Here is a 22,135-nt window from a genome sequence, read left to right as displayed (position 1 = left end):
GTGCTAGCTGTCGTAGACGACTGCTGGTGCTGACAGGCTGGCCATCGCTCAACAAAGCCACTTCTTCGGCAAAACACTCTGCCTGCACAGATTGCATCCAGAGCTGCTCGGCCGCATCCATTTCCTTGGCTGAGATGGCTGCAGTTGATCCGACAGTTTGGCCGCGAACTCTGGCCCGTGTGTTTGCGATGAACCTGGCAACATACGCGGTTGTGCAGATGAGACGTTTCCATGACGAGAATCGGTTGACGTCAGGCAGCGCTTCGGCAATTTGCTGGGGCCTTGGCAGGGATGTTGTCGCCGCAACAAACTCCTTCTTCACTTCGGTCGTGTCGATGCACTCATCCGACGTTGCGGGTGCAGCTGGCCACGCTTCCCGTGACTGCATTAGAAATTCCGGACCAGACTTCCATCGGCCGCAGCTCAGCTCGTGCATGGAGATACCACGAGATGCATCATCTGCAACATTTAGCAGTGTTGGTACCCAGTGCCAACTGCTGGCCTCACTGGCGTCGCAGATCTCAGCTACTCGGTGAGCGACAAACGGCTTGAACTGTCGCGCATCTGACTTGATCCATTGGAGAACAGTTCTGGAGTCTGACCAGAAACAGGTGCTGTGCCACTTAAGCCCATGCTCTTGAGCTAACATCTGGGCGAGTCGACAGCCAAGCACTGCAGCTTGGAGCTCCAGACGTGGAATGGATGTTGGTTTCAGCGGGGCTACTCTAGTCTTGGCGGCAACCAAGCTGCACTCGACGTCATCTGCGTGCTCCACTCTCAGGTACGCCACTGCCGCAAACGCTTTACTGCTGGCATCGCAGAACACATGTAGAGACAAGTCAGTAGCGGACGACGTGAAACAGGAGTACGCACGTGAGATTCTGAACTTGCTGATCTCCAGCAGCTGTCCACACCAAATCTGCCAGCGCGATAGCAGCTCGGGTGGAATCTCATCATCCCAACCGATGCCGCTCAACCAGATGTCCTGGAGGAGTATCCGTGCGGCAATGACAAACGCAGCCAGGAAGCCTAGCGGGTCGAAAACTGACATGACGATGCTGAGTAGGGATCGCTTGGTGGGATGCGCGGCAGACAGCTGCTCTCGGCGTGTCACGTTGAGTTGAAACAGGAACTCGTCACTGTTCGGGTCCCACCGAAGACCCAGCATGCGCTCCACAGGCAGTTGTGAGCTGAGGTCAACGACTCCAGCTGCTCTCATATCAGCTGGTACACTCATCATCACTTCGCTACAGTTGCTAATCCAGTTGCGGATCGTAAACCCGCCTCGCTGCTGGATCTCAATTGTATCGGCTACACACTGTACCGCCTGGTCGGTAGTGTCGACGCTGTCTAGGTAGTCGTCCATGTAGTAGTTCTCCTCACATGCTGCGGCTACAGCAGCGAATTCTTCGCGGTGCTCCTCAGCATTGCGCCGCATCGTGAACTGCGCGGAGCATGGCGATGACACTGCGCCAAAGATCATGACTTCCATGACGTACGTGTCAGGCGGGCCAGTCTCACCAGGTTGTCGCCACAAGAAGCGCTGAGCTGGCTGGTCTTCTAGGCGTATCCGAACTTGATGAAACATCTCTTTGATGTCAGCTGCAAAGGCAATAGCACGTTGGCGGAACTTCATCAGGACACCCACGAGCTGGTTCAGCAAATCTGGGCCTGGGAGCAGTGCGTCATTTAGCGACATCCCTCTAGCTTTGGCGGCCGCGTCAAATACGAAACGCAGCTTCCCGGGCTTGTTCGGATTGAACACAGCGAAATGTGGTAAGTACCAGGTATGTGCGGTTTGCTCGGCAGCCTCTGCTGGTGTTAGCTTACGAGCGTAGCCTTTCTGAACGTACTCATCAATCTTCTGGGCATACGCTGCTGCGAATTCTGGAGACTTAGCCATCTTTCTTTCTATGCCCATTAGGCGGTTGAAAGCCATGTCTTGGCTGGACGGAAGCTTGGGCTGATCTGACTTCCAGAGGAGGCCTGTCTCATACCGGTCACCAACGCGAACCGTGGTGTCGTTCAGGATACGTTCAGCACGGATCATGGCCTTTGGTTTGCCAGCAGAAGCAGACGGTACAACGCCAAAGTTCTCAATGGTGAATGACTCTTTCACTAGTTGGTGCAAATCCGATTCAGGCTGCCAGATGTGGTAGATCGCCTCTGGTTCGAGTTGATCTTGGTGAGTCCGAGATCCAATGCGACCGTGCACGACCCAACCAAGAAGGGTTCTCGTCAGCATAGGTGCATTTGGCGGGCCTTCGACGACTTCACGTGCCACTGTGAGGTGTCCGTTGTCTTGCCCAATGAGCATCCTCGGTTGTACTGCTGGGTATGACGCCACTCTGGAGTCATCTAAATGAGGCCATCGACTCGCCAGCCCTCTGCCATCTATTGACTGTGAATGCAACTTGAGGTCCTTGGCTGTTCTCACATCATCCATTTGATGCTGGGTGCCATCGCTGCCATTGACCAATACAGAGACTCTGCATGACGAGTTGTCCGTGTGTGTCGTCGAATTCGTCCATGCCATATGTAGGGGATCCGACTGTCCAACAGCACCTATGTCATCCGCTAAGGCCTTGTCCATTAGCGTGACAGTTGAGGCTTCGTCCAGCAGAGCAAGTGTCTCCACACAGCCCTTTGGGCCACTAACCGTCACTGGCAACACTCTCAGCAACACTCGGGTTGTACCAGGAATACCAGTGTGCCCACAAGTGTCGACTGGCTTCTCTGCGGCCTTGCCCTTGTGCAGGAGCACATGATGGTAGTACTTGCAGTCAGGCTCACTGCACTGCTTCCTGCTGCCACACTCCCTGGTAGCGTGTCCACTGGCCAGGCAAGAAAAGCAAAGACGATGACGTTTTACCAGCTCAAAACGGGCTTTCTGGCCAAGCTTCGTGAATGTTGAACACTTACTGAGGGCATGCTGCACTTGTTTGCAGCAAAGGCAGGCTGACTGAGTTTTACTGGTTGCACTTGCTGGTGCCGTCGCTGCTGCTGTGCTGTATACTGTCGAGACTTCCTGGTGACTGTACACCCGCTGCGTCTTGTCGGTTCGGGTACCCGGCAGATCCACGACGCGCACAGCTGCTTCAGCCTTGTCCGCCAGCCACAAAGAAAACACTCGCAAGCTGATGTCATGGCTACCCTGACGCACAAGTACTTCTCCCCACTGCAGTCGCAGGGATGTTGGCAACCTACCAACAAGCTCTTGACGTAGCTGAGGGTTATACATGTGACCTTCACTTCGAAGGTGCTCCATGGTAGTAACTAGCGTCGTCACAGCAGTGGACAGGTTGATAAGACTATCAAAGTCTCCTGGCTTGACCTGTCCAATGGCCTTGGCTTTCCCGATCATGGCAGCAATCACAGCATCCGGTCGACCAAACCGGCTTTCGAGGACTTGGAGTACCGTCGGCAGGTTCTCCGGCACGGTGAGCATCGCTCCGACGGCAGCCTTGGCTGGGCCTTTTAGGCAACGTTGCAGCCGAATTACATTTTCCGATGGCGAAAACCCACACTCGTCTGACGTCCTCTGGTAGGTCGAGGCGAATATGGGCCACTCCTCCGAGTCGCCAGAGAATGCCGGCAAGTCACGACCAACCGTCTGTCGGATCAGAAACTTCTGCATGCCGTTTGCTGCTTGCGCTGGGTGCAGGCCTCCAGCCTCAGGACTCTCCTGAGCTGGCTTTGTTGCTGTTGTCCCTGCCGCAAGTGTGGCGTGTGCAGTGCCGGGTTTCTGGGTCTCTACCCAATGCCTAGTAGCGGTCAAGGCGGACTTTCCCGGAAGTTTACACACTGTTTCTAATCGGGGCTGAGATGAGCTTACTTCTACTTTATTCTCCTGGCCAGAGCTGATCAACGACGCTGCTGATCGGGTAGTCGACGATGCCAACAACGGCCTCAAATGCTGAGTCGGCGCACTGGATGCAGGACGAGACGATCGTCGCGAACGAGAGGACGAGGTGTTTTCGATTTGGGCATGGCGCGCCTCCAACTCCAATTCAAGCAAACGCCTCTGCCTGTCCAGTCGTTCTTGCGCATCCGCCTCCTCAATTGCCATCAAACGTCGTGCCATCTCCAAATTGGCCTCCGCTTTTTGCCGTTTAACGGAGGAGGACGATCTCATCGATGAGGCGAGTGAGGCAGGGGATGCTGGCAACTCCAGCTCAGCAGCCTGCTCGGCGACATCGGCCATATCCGTTTCGCCCTTACCTCTACGATTTCGCAGCAACATTGCTGTGTTTCTGTAATCTGAAGACTGTATATTTCTTTAGAACTGCTCATCCGGCTTGAAGGACCATGTTGCGGCCCTGTGGCCATGGTAGACAAGATTTCCTTCGAACCATTACTTGTTCTTTACAAAGTGGAATAAAACTGAATCTCAAAGAGTTCTGAAAAGCAAAGCGTGACACGCATACATGTAGCCTCAAGCAGAAAAGCTGGCCGCGCAAAAGGAAACATGCAGCCAAAAAGATGCCTAGCTCTGGCGTACATCGTAGAGGTCACTGCACATCCGGTGCACTGCGCCCCAAAGGTGCAGGCACGGCGCCCCAAGGTGTGACGACATACATAAACTGCATCGCGTCATGCAGATAGAGCGATAGCGTACAAAGTACAAACAAAACAAAAATAACTGAGAGAAGCGAAAATAAATAAATTGAAGAGAAGAAGCGAGAGAGAGAAGAGTGAAGGAATTTAATTCTAATTATTTAGAGCTGGACAGATATCGTCAAGGAGACATGCAGATACACAATAGAATCGACTCGACTGCATGTAGAGTAGCTGCCTCTAACTGCAGCAGAGTGGAGCACGCAGGTACGTGATCAACTCAGGAATAGTGAAAGGTGAGAGAGACAAAATACAAATAGATTCGAACGAGCAAATACAATAATTGTGAATTCATGTGCAAGGGTCTGTAACAGGTAGTGCCGCCCAGCTTAACAAGAACGGGTCTTTGGACGTCAGGAGCATTCTTCGGCAAGATCCTCATGACCACGGTTTTGTCAACATTTACGCTCATGCCCAGTGATCTTAGTTCATTGTGTAGCTTAGCGAGAGCCGAGGACACAACATCGGCGCATACTATTGGATCTCGTGAGGAAACGTACGAAGTCTTGTCATCGGCAAACATGAGGAGCTTTGCACCGCTCCCTGCAGCCAGGTCAGGTAAGAGTCGCACATATAGGTTAAAAAGAGTGGGACCCAAGATTGTTCCCTGCGGAACCCCTCGGGTTACAGGGAGAAGAGATGATGTTCCAGAGGCTATACATACACGCTGGTACCGGCCGTTCAGGTAGGAAGCGAACCATTTCAGGGCAGAACTATGAATGCCTAAGCTGTGCAAAGTAAAGATAAGTTCCTGGTGCACAACTCAATCAAAGGCCTTGCTTAAAGGGGAAGTATACCCTAAAGTCAAATTTTCACCAGTTGTAGTCTTCGGGGTGCTGAGTCGAATGGTCTTGGTCCGAGGAAGCTGAGACGCTCCCTTCCTCCTTTATTCCCAATCGAACTCGCGCACTTCCACTGAAACTGGGTGACTGCGCCCTACTAGATAGGGATTTGTATGGAAAAAGTCACTAAAAACGCCGTTTCGTTCTTATAAAAGCGCGGATGACCGCGATTGGCCCATATGTTGTAGTCTTTTGACCGTTGAGTCGACTGGTTTTGGTCCGAAAAGGCTGCAATGCAGCATTCGGCCCTTATACCCAATCGAACACGGTTGAATAAGCGGTCACGTGCTCATTTGCAGCCTGTTTGAGGCCGTTTATGTCACTCGAGCTGAACCTTTGAACCAGGGAGTCGTAAAGCCTCTTACGACGCCCTGCTTTGAACCTTTGAGTTGAATCTTGATGTGAAAATTGTACTTTGCAGGCACGGTGACCAGGCGACTGGTGTACGCATGAGCACGTGACCGCTCACATATTTCTCCCGGGGGAGGCTTCCCCCGGACCCGCCTCAAAGGTTGGCCGGACCACTCCCCAACTCCTTCCTCCGGCCCTGTCATTGGTTCTCGTACTGAATTTTCTACTTCCTCCGCGTCATCGAAATTGTCGCAGTTTGACTAGTGACTTGTCACTTGTTACTGACAGCTCCGTAAGCTAAGCCATTCAAAACATATTACACAGTGTGATAGTCTGAAGACTAGAGTAACGTTCCAGGACAGTTGGACTGAGAGTTTTCATGCAGAGATGAAGTCCTCGTCGTCGCTGATGTCAATGGACGCAAAAATATCGTTCCGAAATATTTCAAGGAAGGTTGAAAGTTGGTCGCGCCTCATCTCGAACGCTTTGACTTTCTCCACAGGACAAGAGCTGCTATGCTTGTCGTCTGCTAGCTCTTGGTGATTTCTACTTCACCACCAACGAAGCCTAATAAGATTACACGATCGTTGCGAGGTCGGTTGATTACCGTCGGCGGAATCACCTCGATCTTGAAATGAACTTTTTTTTAGCCGTGGCATGCCTATTTATTTTAGCTGTGTGGTCACAGCTCATGCAGGTAAGTGTACTATCACCAGATCACGTCCAGCGCGCCCTCTTTTTCAGCATCTCACTGGTATACCCTGGTACGACACCTGCGCTTGCATCACTAGCACTACGTGTAGAGTCTACACGGCTCTTGTAGGTACAATCATGTACTGAGTGTCTCAGTCAGAGCGACAAATTTTATCGCTGTTGCAGGCATTTAGTTTGCTGACCCCTCGATGTTTCTCCAAGCGCTGCCACTTGTTCCACGAAGTCATTCTCACCCCAGCTAAGGTAAAACAGTGATGAGGCTTGAGTAAATGGCCATAAGCACGAGAAATGTGCAGGCTGCAACGCCTGACTGATCTCAGCGAGTCGAAATTACCATCGAAGCGACATCAGCGAAGAAATTGCGTCTAGTTCAAAAATTCCAGCTTCCAATAACAGAAAATAGAACTTTGCCGTCACCCTATACTGATGACTATTGCCTAGGTCCGATTCCTTGCCTCTGGTACGAGTGCTGGTGAGTATATTCCCCGTTTTATATCAATAGTCAAACTGCGACAATTTCGATGACGCGGAGGAAGTAGCTCTTGTGTGTTGAGCCGATGAGCATCAATATCCCCGAGTTCGAATTTGAGGAGGCAATTTTTAATGCATCCACACTGCGCAACTGGTGCAGGCAGCGCAACAGCCACTGTTGCTGGCGCTGCTGCCACTGCTGCTATGGGTGCAGCTGCTGGTTCATCCGTTTGGTGAATCGCTGCCCCATCAACTAACCCGTCGATGTCGACCTCGATGTCGAGATAGTGAGGGTTTTCGTCCATCTCCTTGTCACTTTCCTCCATGACGACGTCAGCAGAAATGTCTTCATCGGAACTCTCAGCTCCGTCACCATCATCAGATTCTCAGAATGTCAGTGCGCACGCCACGTGCACAGTCAGCTGACTTTGAGTGCGTTTTACTCAGCTCAGCTGTTTTTCCATAAGGTCGGTTTTCGCATCTGACGGCTCAAATGTGTTCAAACTACAGGACTAGTATTCGACGAGCAGGGATGTTAGTTGATACTGTATGTACTTTATGTACATGTGTGGCAGTCATGTGATGGGTGCACGGCTGTGACCTATGCTGTGTGTGTTCTGCACTCAGTCCATGCGCCATGCATGACATGTGTATCTAGGCAAGTGTGTGCATACCTACACGCGTCTGTATATGTGTGTGTGTGTGTGTGTGTGTGTGTGTGTGTGTGTGTGTGTGTGTGTGTGTGTCTTATATGACTAGCACAATGTTATCTACATTTCTGTCACCCTTGCAATTGGCCAGGCTCAGCTCTGCACAATGTGTATGGCATACTTCTCATCAATGAAGGACTTGTTTGAGAGGATCATGGCGCGTTATGAAGATGTGATCCTGCTATCTGATCTGCCAGATCTCATCGTCAAGATGGATGAGAGCCACTTCAGCGTGGAAAGTATGTATGCTGACGCGGTGTGCTGCTGCCTACTACTGCTTCATACCACCAATTTCCCATTTCTGGAGAGGATGGGAAGGGGTTTGGGCCAGTGGTCGACATAAAATGGCAATTAGAGTTCCCAGGCTTCAGCCTCACTTGTTTCAAAATCCTTTCATGCCAATAATGATCCCTTCCCGCCTGGCGACGAGTTCCCGAAAGTACCCATGTGCGCCCACACATGCTCAGATCTGGGGATTCTATCTGCAGTTCAATCCTGTCGGCACTGATTTCTGTTGACGATAATTTCGTTTTGCTCCAGAGCCTCAGGAACAAGCCCTGGATCTTGGTGAAGTTCTTCTGCACTCCGAGAAACCGTGGCTGAAGAAAACAGGTATGGCGTTGGTCTGATCATGTCTGTCTGTCCCCATCTGGCACTGATTCTGGATGAGACACATCAGTGGAGAGCTCTTTTATGGGCAAAAGAAGTAGCGTTACAAACAAAGTGAAGAAGGCTCCCATTCATCCCCTCCCTCCCCTAATTTCCCATGTGCTATTTCAAGTAAGTTCCGCGCTACCTATTATAGTTTATGGTGATCGAAATACTTGGTAATACCTGCTGTTCTGACTATCAGAATTGATCAGTGAATGCTTTACTGCAAGTGCACGAATTCAGAACGGTGTGCCCTATTCTGCTGCCCTCACTTCCTCTCAGCGGCCGATGCTAATGGAAGTGCTGATCAAGAAGAGTACTTTGAGCCTGGACAATGGCCGCACTGCGTTGCCGACGACCTGTTCAAATCACTATTCCCAGCCCTGTTTGACGAGCAAGCAACTACTGCCTGTATCCTTGAACTTGTGTTTCAGAATTGCTTGTAAACATAGCTTGCTAAACCAATAATAATAATTATTGATGTTTTCCTTGCCGGATAGGCACTGGGATGGGCACTCGGTATTGGGTTTACGGGTAGATTCCTTTCACTCCGTTATCATCATTATCATCCTCTACTGATGAGCTCGAAGGAGCGAAACAGCTGTCTAGAGGCGTAACAATAATCTGTCAAGGAAAGTGTCCTTGCTGTGCTGGTGTGTTTACGCTTCGTGCATTGGTTCGGCTATATAAGAGCGCATGGTGGCGACGGGTTGAGAATGTAGGAAGGTAGATCCGGGATAGAAAAGAAATGATTCTTGAGATATTTCTTTCTGTGCATGGATTGGATTCCCGCCGCGTCTTGTTCTCATCCTTGACAACATAACACCGGTACTAGCTACTCAATCCGCCGCTACTGGACCCAGCCGCTCTACAACACGCAGCAACACACGTGCAGACGTTCGTCGCCGGCCATCTCAGCAGCAGAGGCAGCGCCCTACGCTACCCAAGCACTACAACGACGTGCAGAAGATGACAACCATAATGCGAGATTGGCTGGGCAAGGTAGGCAGACCATCATAATTAATTAGTCAACTTCGCTAATAACGACTGCGAATATAGCAACAACAAAAATTCGCGAATAACGACAGAATATCAATGCCCAGAGCAAAGTCCCATCTAACTGTAATACATACAATGAGACTTCAGGTATAAGGACACTTTTCTGATGCCCCGCCGAGTGTCGTTATACGCAAAGTTGACTGTATACTTGTTATGTAGCAAAGGCACATCAATGCAGGTGGAACATACTGATGCAGGCAAATTGAAGGTTTATCACTGCTAACGTTCATTAGCTTGAGGCAGTGATCTAACATTGCCAAACTGTCCGCTCTCAGTTACATTGTGAAATGGATAAGGAATATCTTGATTTGATGTATGGGAGGTGCATTGTCAATGTGTATTTCCTGTGTTTTCCTCTGCCCCGTGAAACTGAATAGTTGCTCTGTGAGTGAAACTGAAAATCGCATTGTCTTGTGCCTATCTGTCCAATAGAGGATGGTGGCTCTAGCCATCTCGTTATTGTCAAGTGCGGAAGCAGAGTCTCATACAGCAGTAGTCAACCTGGAGAAGTGGAACACTTACTGGACAGCGTCACTTGAGGGTCTGCGACGTGTCACTTCAACACTATTCCAAACCAACCTGCAGCCATTATGAAGCCTTGAAATGCTGCTTTGTTGCTACTGCTGCTTCCATCAATGTATTTTATAAGTTACTTCGCAAAACGCCAAGTGTAACGACAGAGTTCAAACTAAGTAAAAACGGAATGATTTTTGTCTTGTCAAGAAATATATAATACCATCTCCACCGCGCTCTAAAATAGCATTATCGTATTGTCACCAGTGTTACCTCCCAAATTACCCAGCCTTCTTGGTCCAGTGGGGGAGCCTTGATTGTTTGCTACTTTTTTAGTTCCCTGTTGATATAGCATCACTACCGACGGTTAATCTCTTATTCAGATAATGATAGTAATAAAATCAGTAGTTCGCTTGTTCACCGTCTCCCTCCTCTTGTTGCATCAAAACTTGACGTGTGAACATGTGTACACATAGAGTGCTAGGAGACAACATAGGAGACAACATAGAAAGCTCACATTGAAAATGGGCTGGAGAGATATCTGAATAAAGAAATGGGTATGCCGGCAGTAGCTCTCGGTCAATGATGACATCAGCGAAATAAATGACATGGGTGAAAAATATGGCGGCCTTGGAGAGAGTTGTGAGAGGATAAAACCAACCAATCCAATCCAATAAGGCTGAAACAGAAATAGAGAAGGTAGCAAGTCCAACAGAGTGTAAAGGCCTCACCCAGATATAAATATACTCGAGCTTTCTCAAACTAGTGTTTCCGGATTCTCAGACTTGAACCTTTCCCAGAATTGTCCTGTTGTGGTGGAGGGCCGGTGGGAATTGCCATTCGTAACACCATCACTAACATGCACACCACTGTTACTGTCTTGGTGCTGTTGCTGCTGCTGCTGCTCAGTTTCAGTGGCATCCTCATCAAATCCATTCTGCCGAGGCGGCGGAGCAGTGTCTCCAGGAGATGCAGGCATATCGCCCGGCGAGAAATCATCAACGGGCTGCGTACCAGAGCCCAGAGTAAAGTTCTCAAAGTAGTGGCGCAGCTGCTGAAAGCGACGTCCCTTGCGACCCGATGAAGGTGCATCGTCGCTACTGAGCTGTCGCTGGAAGGAGGACGGTGGCTCTGTGTAACGCCGGTCCAGCGGCTTGTGTCGGTTTTTCAGAGAAAATCGCCGATGTTGAGGCGGTCCCAATGCGTTGACGGGTGTGATGTCACCGCCGTTACCATTCGCTGCAAGGCCAGGTGCTGCGTAGAGCTCCTTTGTACGACTTGACGGTGGTGGTGGACTGGTGGGGGCTGGGTTGGCTTTGCTAGGGTCAAAGCTTGGCAAGTGCTGGTCGTTGGCCAGCGGTGTGCTAACAACTGCATGACAAGCAAAGGATGATTGAGATGTGCCCGCTAACGGCGTTAGCTCACCAGACATGGGACTCAGATCATCGCGGGATATGGCCTCGTCTCGCAGTGTCGACTTGGAACGATTGTTCTTGTCGGGCTTGGCGGTGTCAGACTTTTTGTCAGTGCCACTGGTTTGAGACCTGAGGGAGCGCACATCCTCGCCCGATGGCCAGCGATTCTGCCAATTACCGAACACGGCATCATCCGGAGGAGCCATCAGTGAGCTTGACCAATAGTCCACACTCTTGGAGCGTCCATCTGCCCCAGGCAAGCGTCGCTTGAACTCCGGCGGTGTTCGATCGGCGATATCGTGCACGGTAATGGTGAGTATCTCCAGAGGACTGGTGGCTGACAGTACACTGGAAGACAACGGTGAACCGGGCAATGCAAAACTAGGGACAAGCTCACCATTCTCCGGGTTCAGTTCTGCAAAGTCATCTCCGCTCACCATCTTTATTGGTGCACGCTGTGATTGACGCCGCTCGCTTGCCGTCGACTCAACCGACCGAGTAGGGGTGACTAGAGGGTGGGGTATAAAATTGCTAGTGTCCACCGTGCGGGCTTCTGATTGCAACGAGGACCTGCTGTGTTGGGAAGAGACACCAATGCCGTTGGCAGGACTGGCAGCACCCGCACCAGGAGCAGTAGTGCCAGCGCCACTACTACCACCGTACGTAACAGGTGATCCCGGCAGGTCGGATGATGACGAGGTCGATGTCTTGGCAGTCCGCTGTACACTGGGTGTCCGACAGACATACACACATACATGCACACACATGCACACACACACACACACACACATGCACACACACACACCCACACACACATACACACACACACACACACACAGAAACACACACACACACACACACAGAAACACACACACACACACACACACACACACACATGCACGCAACATAGAGATAATTATACTGAAATAGAATGACTGCACAGTAGATTCACACCCCTAGTACTACTCGAGAGTGCTGGGAAGGTAAAACCGGCGACCAGCCGTACACTTTCCGTACCCCGGGTCAAGCAACCCCGGCCAGCCGTGCATTTTCCACACCCCGGGTCAAGCAACTCTTCACTTCACAGTCCAGCTTAGTTCACACATTCATGATGCTACTGGGAGCAGTGATGCAGTTATTGAGCGAGTGGTTGCATTTCACTGGACTGAGCAAGTGTAGTGCAGACTGAGCACAGTGCATGTTACAAGTAATGGAGTGTTGCAAGTTGTGACACTTTCATTGCAGTGCGGCTCAGCAGAAAGATGAACACACAATGCAAATCAAACTGCAAGAGAGATTCCGGTGCACTCAAGAAGATAGTCACGAGTGCTTTCTCCAAAATTAAACGAAGAAACCAACAAGCAACAAAAGCCAGCAATCATCATGCCATGGTTTGTGAATTCTAAACCATTCCGTACCTGGGCTGTGGTGACTTTCCCAGACGTCGCTGCAGAAGAGCATCAAGAAGTGTTGGCGCCTTGGAGCGTATTGCCAGCAGAATATCATGGTGAACACAAGGAGGAACCTGGATTCAGAAAACAACACAACATGTTTTATCAACACTGATTATGAATGCCTGTTACACATTATAATTAAAAATTCGAAATCAGCCCATACAACAAAACTGCACCTTGTCACGGGCTCGAGTCGCACATGGACCTACACGTGGCAGTGCACATAATCATGGTAACCATGGTAACCATGGTACCGTACATACAGTACTACAGTGACTGATTTAGGGAAATGTGAACTCCCAGCCGACCATGCCACTGTGGTAGTCTTCAAATACCGACAACTTCCACCAGAGCTATATTCACAACTTCCACCAGAGCTATATTCACAACTTCCACCAGAGCTATATTCACAACTTCCACCAGAGCTATATTCACAACTTCCACCAGAGCTATATTCACAACTTCCACCAGAGCTATATTCACAACTTCCACCAGAGCGTTATTCACAACTTCCACCAGAGCGTTATTCACAACTTCCACCAGAGCTATATTCACAACTTCCACCAGAGCTATATTCACAACTTCCACCAGAGCTATATTCACAACTTCCACCAGAGCTATATTCACAACTTCCACCAGAGCGTTATTCACAACTTCCACCAGAGCTATATTCACAACTTCCACCAGAGCTATATTCACAACTTCCACCAGAGCGTTATACAACTTCCACCAGAGCTATATTCACAACTTCCACCAGAGCTATATTCACAACTTCCACCAGAGCTATATTCACAACTTCCACCAGAGCTATATTCACAACTTCCACCAGAGCTATATTCACAACTTCCACCAGAGCTATATTCACAACTTCCACCAGAGCTATATTCACAACTTCCACCAGAGCTATATTCACAACTTCCACCAGAGCTATATTCACAACTTCCACCAGAGCTATATTCACAACTTCCACCAGAGCTATATTCACAACTTCCACCAGAGCTATATTCACAACTTCCACCAGAGCTATATTCACAACTTCCACCAGAGCTATATTCACAACTTCCACCAGAGCTATATTCACAACTTCCACCAGAGCTATATTCACAACTTCCACCAGAGCTATATTCACAACTTCCACCAGAGCTATATTCACAACTTCCACCAGAGCTATATTCACAACTTCCACCAGAGCTATATTCACAACTTCCACCAGAGCTATATTCACAACTTCCACCAGAGCTATATTCACAACTTCCACCAGAGCTATATTCACAACTTCCACCAGAGCTATATTCACAACTTCCACCAGAGCTATATTCACAACTTCCACCAGAGCTATATTCACAACTTCCACCAGAGCTATATTCACAACTTCCACCAGAGCTATATTCACAACTTCCACCAGAGCTATATTCACAACTTCCACCAGAGCTATATTCACAACTTCCACCAGAGCTATATTCACAACTTCCACCAGAGCTATATTCACAACTTCCACCAGAGCTATATTCACAACTTCCACCAGAGCTATATTCACAACTTCCACCAGAGCTATATTCACAACTTCCACCAGAGCTATATTCACAACTTCCACCAGAGCTATATTCACAACTTCCACCAGAGCTATATTCACAACTTCCACCAGAGCTATATTCACAACTTCCACCAGAGCTATATTCACAACTTCCACCAGAGCTATATTCACAACTTCCACCAGAGCTATATTCACAACTTCCACCAGAGCTATATTCACAACTTCCACCAGAGCTATATTCACAACTTCCACCAGAGCTATATTCACAACTTCCACCAGAGCTATATTCACAACTTCCACCAGAGCTATATTCACAACTTCCACCAGAGCTATATTCACAACTTCCACCAGAGCTATATTCACAACTTCCACCAGAGCTATATTCACAACTTCCACCAGAGCTATATTCACAACTTCCACCAGAGCTATATTCACAACTTCCACCAGAGCTATATTCACAACTTCCACCAGAGCTATATTCACAACTTCCACCAGAGCTATATTCACAACTTCCACCAGAGCTATATTCACAACTTCCACCAGAGCTATATTCACAACTTCCACCAGAGCTATATTCACAACTTCCACCAGAGCTATATTCACAACTTCCACCAGAGCTATATTCACAACTTCCACCAGAGCTATATTCACAACTTCCACCAGAGCTATATTCACAACTTCCACCAGAGCTATATTCACAACTTCCACCAGAGCTATATTCACAACTTCCACCAGAGCTATATTCACAACTTCCACCAGAGCTATATTCACAACTTCCACCAGAGCTATATTCACAACTTCCACCAGAGCTATATTCACAACTTCCACCAGAGCTATATTCACAACTTCCACCAGAGCTATATTCACAACTTCCACCAGAGCTATATTCACAACTTCCACCAGAGCTATATTCACAACTTCCACCAGAGCTATATTCACAACTTCCACCAGAGCTATATTCACAACTTCCACCAGAGCTATATTCACAACTTCCACCAGAGCTATATTCACAACTTCCACCAGAGCTATATTCACAACTTCCACCAGAGCTATATTCACAACTTCCACCAGAGCTATATTCACAACTTCCACCAGAGCTATATTCACAACTTCCACCAGAGCTATATTCACAACTTCCACCAGAGCTATATTCACAACTTCCACCAGAGCTATATTCACAACTTCCACCAGAGCTATATTCACAACTTCCACCAGAGCTATATTCACAACTTCCACCAGAGCTATATTCACAACTTCCACCAGAGCTATATTCACAACTTCCACCAGAGCTATATTCACAACTTCCACCAGAGCTATATTCACAACTTCCACCAGAGCTATATTCACAACTTCCACCAGAGCTATATTCACAACTTCCACCAGAGCTATATTCACAACTTCCACCAGAGCTATATTCACAACTTCCACCAGAGCTATATTCACAACTTCCACCAGAGCTATATTCACAACTTCCACCAGAGCTATATTCACAACTTCCACCAGAGCTATATTCACAACTTCCACCAGAGCTATATTCACAACTTCCACCAGAGCTATATTCACAACTTCCACCAGAGCTATATTCACAACTTCCACCAGAGCTATATTCACAACTTCCACCAGAGCTATATTCACAACTTCCACCAGAGCTATATTCACAACTTCCACCAGAGCTATATTCACAACTTCCACCAGAGCTATATTCACAACTTCCACCAGAGCTATATTCACAACTTCCACCAGAGCTATATTCACAACTTCCACCAGAGCTATATTCACAACTTCCACCAGAGCTATATTCACAACTTCCACCAGAGCTATATTCACAACTTCCACCAGAGCTATATTCACAACTTCCACCAGAGCTATATTCACAACTTCCACCAGAGCTATATTCACAACTTCCACCAGAGCTATATTCACAACTTCCACCAGAGCTATATTCACAACTTCCACCAGAGCTATATTCACAACTTCCACCAGAGCTATATTCACAACTTCCACCAGAGCTATATTCACAACTTCCACCAGAGCTATATTCACAACTTCCACCAGAGCTATATTCACAACTTCCACCAGAGCTATATTCACAACTTCCACCAGAGCTATATTCACAACTTCCACCAGAGCTATATTCACAACTTCCACCAGAGCTATATTCACAACTTCCACCAGAGCTATATTCACAACTTCCACCAGAGCTATATTCACAACTTCCACCAGAGCTATATTCACAACTTCCACCAGAGCTATATTCACAACTTCCACCAGAGCTATATTCACAACTTCCACCAGAGCTATATTCACAACTTCCACCAGAGCTATATTCACAACTTCCACCAGAGCTATATTCACAACTTCCACCAGAGCTATATTCACAACTTCCACCAGAGCTATATTCACAACTTCCACCAGAGCTATATTCACAACTTCCACCAGAGCTATATTCACAACTTCCACCAGAGCTATATTCACAACTTCCACCAGAGCTATATTCACAACTTCCACCAGAGCTATATTCACAACTTCCACCAGAGCTATATTCACAACTTCCACCAGAGCTATATTCACAACTTCCACCAGAGCTATATTCACAACTTCCACCAGAGCTATATTCACAACTTCCACCAGAGCTATATTCACAACTTCCACCAGAGCTATATTCACAACTTCCACCAGAGCTATATTCACAACTTCCACCAGAGCTATATTCACAACTTCCACCAGAGCTATATTCACAACTTCCACCAGAGCTATATTCACAACTTCCACCAGAGCTATATTCACAACTTCCACCAGAGCTATATTCACAACTTCCACCAGAGCTATATTCACAACTTCCACCAGAGCTATATTCACAACTTCCACCAGAGCTATATTCACAACTTCCACCAGAGCTATATTCACAACTTCCACCAGAGCTATATTCACAACTTCCACCAGAGCTATATTCACAACTTCCACCAGAGCTATATTCACAACTTCCACCAGAGCTATATTCACAACTTCCACCAGAGCTATATTCACAACTTCCACCAGAGCTATATTCACAACTTCCACCAGAGCTATATTCACAACTTCCACCAGAGCTATATTCACAACTTCCACCAGAGCTATATTCACAACTTCCACCAGAGCTATATTCACAACTTCCACCAGAGCTATATTCACAACTTCCACCAGAGCTATATTCACAACTTCCACCAGAGCTATATTCACAACTTCCACCAGAGCTATATTCACAACTTCCACCAGAGCTATATTCACAACTTCCACCAGAGCTATATTCACAACTTCCACCAGAGCTATATTCACAACTTCCACCAGAGCTATATTCACAACTTCCACCAGAGCTATATTCACAACTTCCACCAGAGCTATATTCACAACTTCCACCAGAGCTATATTCACAACTTCCACCAGAGCTATATTCACAACTTCCACCAGAGCTATATTCACAACTTCCACCAGAGCTATATTCACAACTTCCACCAGAGCTATATTCACAACTTCCACCAGAGCTATATTCACAACTTCCACCAGAGCTATATTCACAACTTCCACCAGAGCTATATTCACAACTTCCACCAGAGCTATATTCACAACTTCCACCAGAGCTATATTCACAACTTCCACCAGAGCTATATTCACAACTTCCACCAGAGCTATATTCACAACTTCCACCAGAGCTATATTCACAACTTCCACCAGAGCTATATTCACAACTTCCACCAGAGCTATATTCACAACTTCCACCAGAGCTATATTCACAACTTCCACCAGAGCTATATTCACAACTTCCACCAGAGCTATATTCACAACTTCCACCAGAGCTATATTCACAACTTCCACCAGAGCTATATTCACAACTTCCACCAGAGCTATATTCACAACTTCCACCAGAGCTATATTCACAACTTCCACCAGAGCTATATTCACAACTTCCACCAGAGCTATATTCACAACTTCCACCAGAGCTATATTCACAACTTCCACCAGAGCTATATTCACAACTTCCACCAGAGCTATATTCACAACTTCCACCAGAGCTATATTCACAACTTCCACCAGAGCTATATTCACAACTTCCACCAGAGCTATATTCACAACTTCCACCAGAGCTATATTCACAACTTCCACCAGAGCTATATTCACAACTTCCACCAGAGCTATATTCACAACTTCCACCAGAGCTATATTCACAACTTCCACCAGAGCTATATTCACAACTTCCACCAGAGCTATATTCACAACTTCCACCAGAGCTATATTCACAACTTCCACCAGAGCTATATTCACAACTTCCACCAGAGCTATATTCACAACTTCCACCAGAGCTATATTCACAACTTCCACCAGAGCTATATTCACAACTTCCACCAGAGCTATATTCACAACTTCCACCAGAGCTATATTCACAACTTCCACCAGAGCTATATTCACAACTTCCACCAGAGCTATATTCACAACTTCCACCAGAGCTATATTCACAACTTCCACCAGAGCTATATTCACAACTTCCACCAGAGCTATATTCACAACTTCCACCAGAGCTATATTCACAACTTCCACCAGAGCTATATTCACAACTTCCACCAGAGCTATATTCACAACTTCCACCAGAGCTATATTCACAACTTCCACCAGAGCTATATTCACAACTTCCACCAGAGCTATATTCACAACTTCCACCAGAGCTATATTCACAACTTCCACCAGAGCTATATTCACAACTTCCACCAGAGCTATATTCACAACTTCCACCAGAGCTATATTCACAACTTCCACCAGAGCTATATTCACAACTTCCACCAGAGCTATATTCACAACTTCCACCAGAGCTATATTCACAACTTCCACCAGAGCTATATTCACAACTTCCACCAGAGCTATATTCACAACTTCCACCAGAGCTATATTCACAACTTCCACCAGAGCTATATTCACAACTTCCACCAGAGCTATATTCACAACTTCCACCAGAGCTATATTCACAACTTCCACCAGAGCTATATTCACAACTTCCACCAGAGCTATATTCACAACTTCCACCAGAGCTATATTCACAACTTCCACCAGAGCTATATTCACAACTTCCACCAGAGCTATATTCACAACTTCCACCAGAGCTATATTCACAACTTCCACCAGAGCTATATTCACAACTTCCACCAGAGCTATATTCACAACTTCCACCAGAGCTATATTCACAACTTCCACCAGAGCTATATTCACAACTTCCACCAGAGCTATATTCACAACTTCCACCAGAGCTATATTCACAACTTCCACCAGAGCTATATTCACAACTTCCACCAGAGCTATATTCACAACTTCCACCAGAGCTATATTCACAACTTCCACCAGAGCTATATTCACAACTTCCACCAGAGCTATATTCACAACTTCCACCAGAGCTATATTCACAACTTCCACCAGAGCTATATTCACAACTTCCACCAGAGCTATATTCACAACTTCCACCAGAGCTATATTCACAACTTCCACCAGAGCTATATTCACAACTTCCACCAGAGCTATATTCACAACTTCCACCAGAGCTATATTCACAACTTCCACCAGAGCTATATTCACAACTTCCACCAGAGCTATATTCACAACTTCCACCAGAGCTATATTCACAACTTCCACCAGAGCTATATTCACAACTTCCACCAGAGCTATATTCACAACTTCCACCAGAGCTATATTCACAACTTCCACCAGAGCTATATTCACAACTTCCACCAGAGCTATATTCACAACTTCCACCAGAGCTATATTCACAACTTCCACCAGAGCTATATTCACAACTTCCACCAGAGCTATATTCACAACTTCCACCAGAGCTATATTCACAACTTCCACCAGAGCTATATTCACAACTTCCACCAGAGCTATATTCACAACTTCCACCAGAGCTATATTCACAACTTCCACCAGAGCTATATTCACAACTTCCACCAGAGCTATATTCACAACTTCCACCAGAGCTATATTCACAACTTCCACCAGAGCTATATTCACAACTTCCACCAGAGCTATATTCACAACTTCCACCAGAGCTATATTCACAACTTCCACCAGAGCTATATTCACAACTTCCACCAGAGCTATATTCACAACTTCCACCAGAGCTATATTCACAACTTCCACCAGAGCTATATTCACAACTTCCACCAGAGCTATATTCACAACTTCCACCAGAGCTATATTCACAACTTCCACCAGAGCTATATTCACAACTTCCACCAGAGCTATATTCACAACTTCCACCAGAGCTATATTCACAACTTCCACCAGAGCTATATTCACAACTTCCACCAGAGCTATATTCACAACTTCCACCAGAGCTATATTCACAACTTCCACCAGAGCTATATTCACAACTTCCACCAGAGCTATATTCACAACTTCCACCAGAGCTATATTCACAACTTCCACCAGAGCTATATTCACAACTTCCACCAGAGCTATATTCACAACTTCCACCAGAGCTATATTCACAACTTCCACCAGAGCTATATTCACAACTTCCACCAGAGCGTTATTCACAACTTCCACCAGAGCTATATTCACAACTTCCACCAGAGCTATATTCACAACTTCCACCAGAGCTATATTCACAACTTCCACCAGAGCTATATTCACAACTTCCACCAGAGCTATATTCACAACTTCCACCAGAGCTATATTCACAACTTCCACCAGAGCTATATTCACAACTTCCACCAGAGCTATATTCACAACTTCCACCAGAGCTATATTCACAACTTCCACCAGAGCTATATTCACAACTTCCACCAGAGCTATATTCACAACTTCCACCAGAGCTATATTCACAACTTCCACCAGAGCTATATTCACAACTTCCACCAGAGCTATATTCACAACTTCCACCAGAGCTATATTCACAACTTCCACCAGAGCTATATTCACAACTTCCACCAGAGCTATATTCACAACTTCCACCAGAGCTATATTCACAACTTCCACCAGAGCTATATTCACAACTTCCACCAGAGCTATATTCACAACTTCCACCAGAGCTATATTCACAACTTCCACCAGAGCTATATTCACAACTTCCACCAGAGCTATATTCACAACTTCCACCAGAGCTATATTCACAACTTCCACCAGAGCTATATTCACAACTTCCACCAGAGCTATATTCACAACTTCCACCAGAGCTATATTCACAACTTCCACCAGAGCTATATTCACAACTTCCACCAGAGCTATATTCACAACTTCCACCAGAGCTATATTCACAACTTCCACCAGAGCTATATTCACAACTTCCACCAGAGCTATATTCACAACTTCCACCAGAGCTATATTCACAACTTCCACCAGAGCTATATTCACAACTTCCACCAGAGCTATATTCACAACTTCCACCAGAGCTATATTCACAACTTCCACCAGAGCTATATTCACAACTTCCACCAGAGCTATATTCACAACTTCCACCAGAGCTATATTCACAACTTCCACCAGAGCTATATTCACAACTTCCACCAGAGCTATATTCACAACTTCCACCAGAGCTATATTCACAACTTCCACCAGAGCTATATTCACAACTTCCACCAGAGCTATATTCACAACTTCCACCAGAGCTATATTCACAACTTCCACCAGAGCTATATTCACAACTTCCACCAGAGCTATATTCACAACTTCCACCAGAGCTATATTCACAACTTCCACCAGAGCTATATTCACAACTTCCACCAGAGCTATATTCACAACTTCCACCAGAGCTATATTCACAACTTCCACCAGAGCTATATTCACA

The 22,135-nt window shown here is 46.9% G+C and overlaps 2 protein-coding genes across 3 annotated transcripts in view; one reads left to right on the top strand and one right to left on the bottom strand.

Moving 5' to 3' along the window:
- The window catches only part of LOC135828266 (uncharacterized), a 75,005-nt gene extending 64,652 nt beyond the window's left edge, over positions 1 to 10,353 (top strand). For both annotated transcript variants that reach the window (XM_065340725.1, XM_065340719.1), the window contains 5 exons: positions 7,797 to 7,944; positions 8,246 to 8,317; positions 8,639 to 8,767; positions 9,192 to 9,358; positions 9,848 to 10,353. In XM_065340725.1, the coding sequence (XP_065196797.1) occupies positions 7,797 to 7,944; positions 8,246 to 8,317; positions 8,639 to 8,767; positions 9,192 to 9,358; positions 9,848 to 10,009 (678 nt within the window). In that variant the 3' untranslated portion in view covers positions 10,010 to 10,353. The remainder of the gene's footprint in view (positions 1 to 7,796; positions 7,945 to 8,245; positions 8,318 to 8,638; positions 8,768 to 9,191; positions 9,359 to 9,847) is intronic.
- LOC135828283 (uncharacterized) overlaps positions 10,319 to 22,135 on the bottom strand; it is a 24,146-nt gene continuing 12,329 nt past the window's right edge. Inside the window, exons 10-11 of the mRNA XM_065340737.1 lie at positions 12,762 to 12,868; positions 10,319 to 12,069 (exon numbers count right to left, since the gene is read on the bottom strand). Of these exons, the coding sequence (XP_065196809.1) occupies positions 10,686 to 12,069; positions 12,762 to 12,868 (1,491 nt within the window). The 3' untranslated portion in view covers positions 10,319 to 10,685. The remainder of the gene's footprint in view (positions 12,070 to 12,761; positions 12,869 to 22,135) is intronic.

The sequence above is a fragment of the Sycon ciliatum genome, chromosome 1 (genome assembly GCF_964019385.1).
Source record: "Sycon ciliatum chromosome 1, ocSycCili1.1, whole genome shotgun sequence".
NCBI classification, from domain to species: Eukaryota; Metazoa; Porifera; class Calcarea; order Leucosolenida; family Sycettidae; genus Sycon; species Sycon ciliatum.
This window is presented reverse-complemented; position numbering and strand designations above follow the sequence as displayed.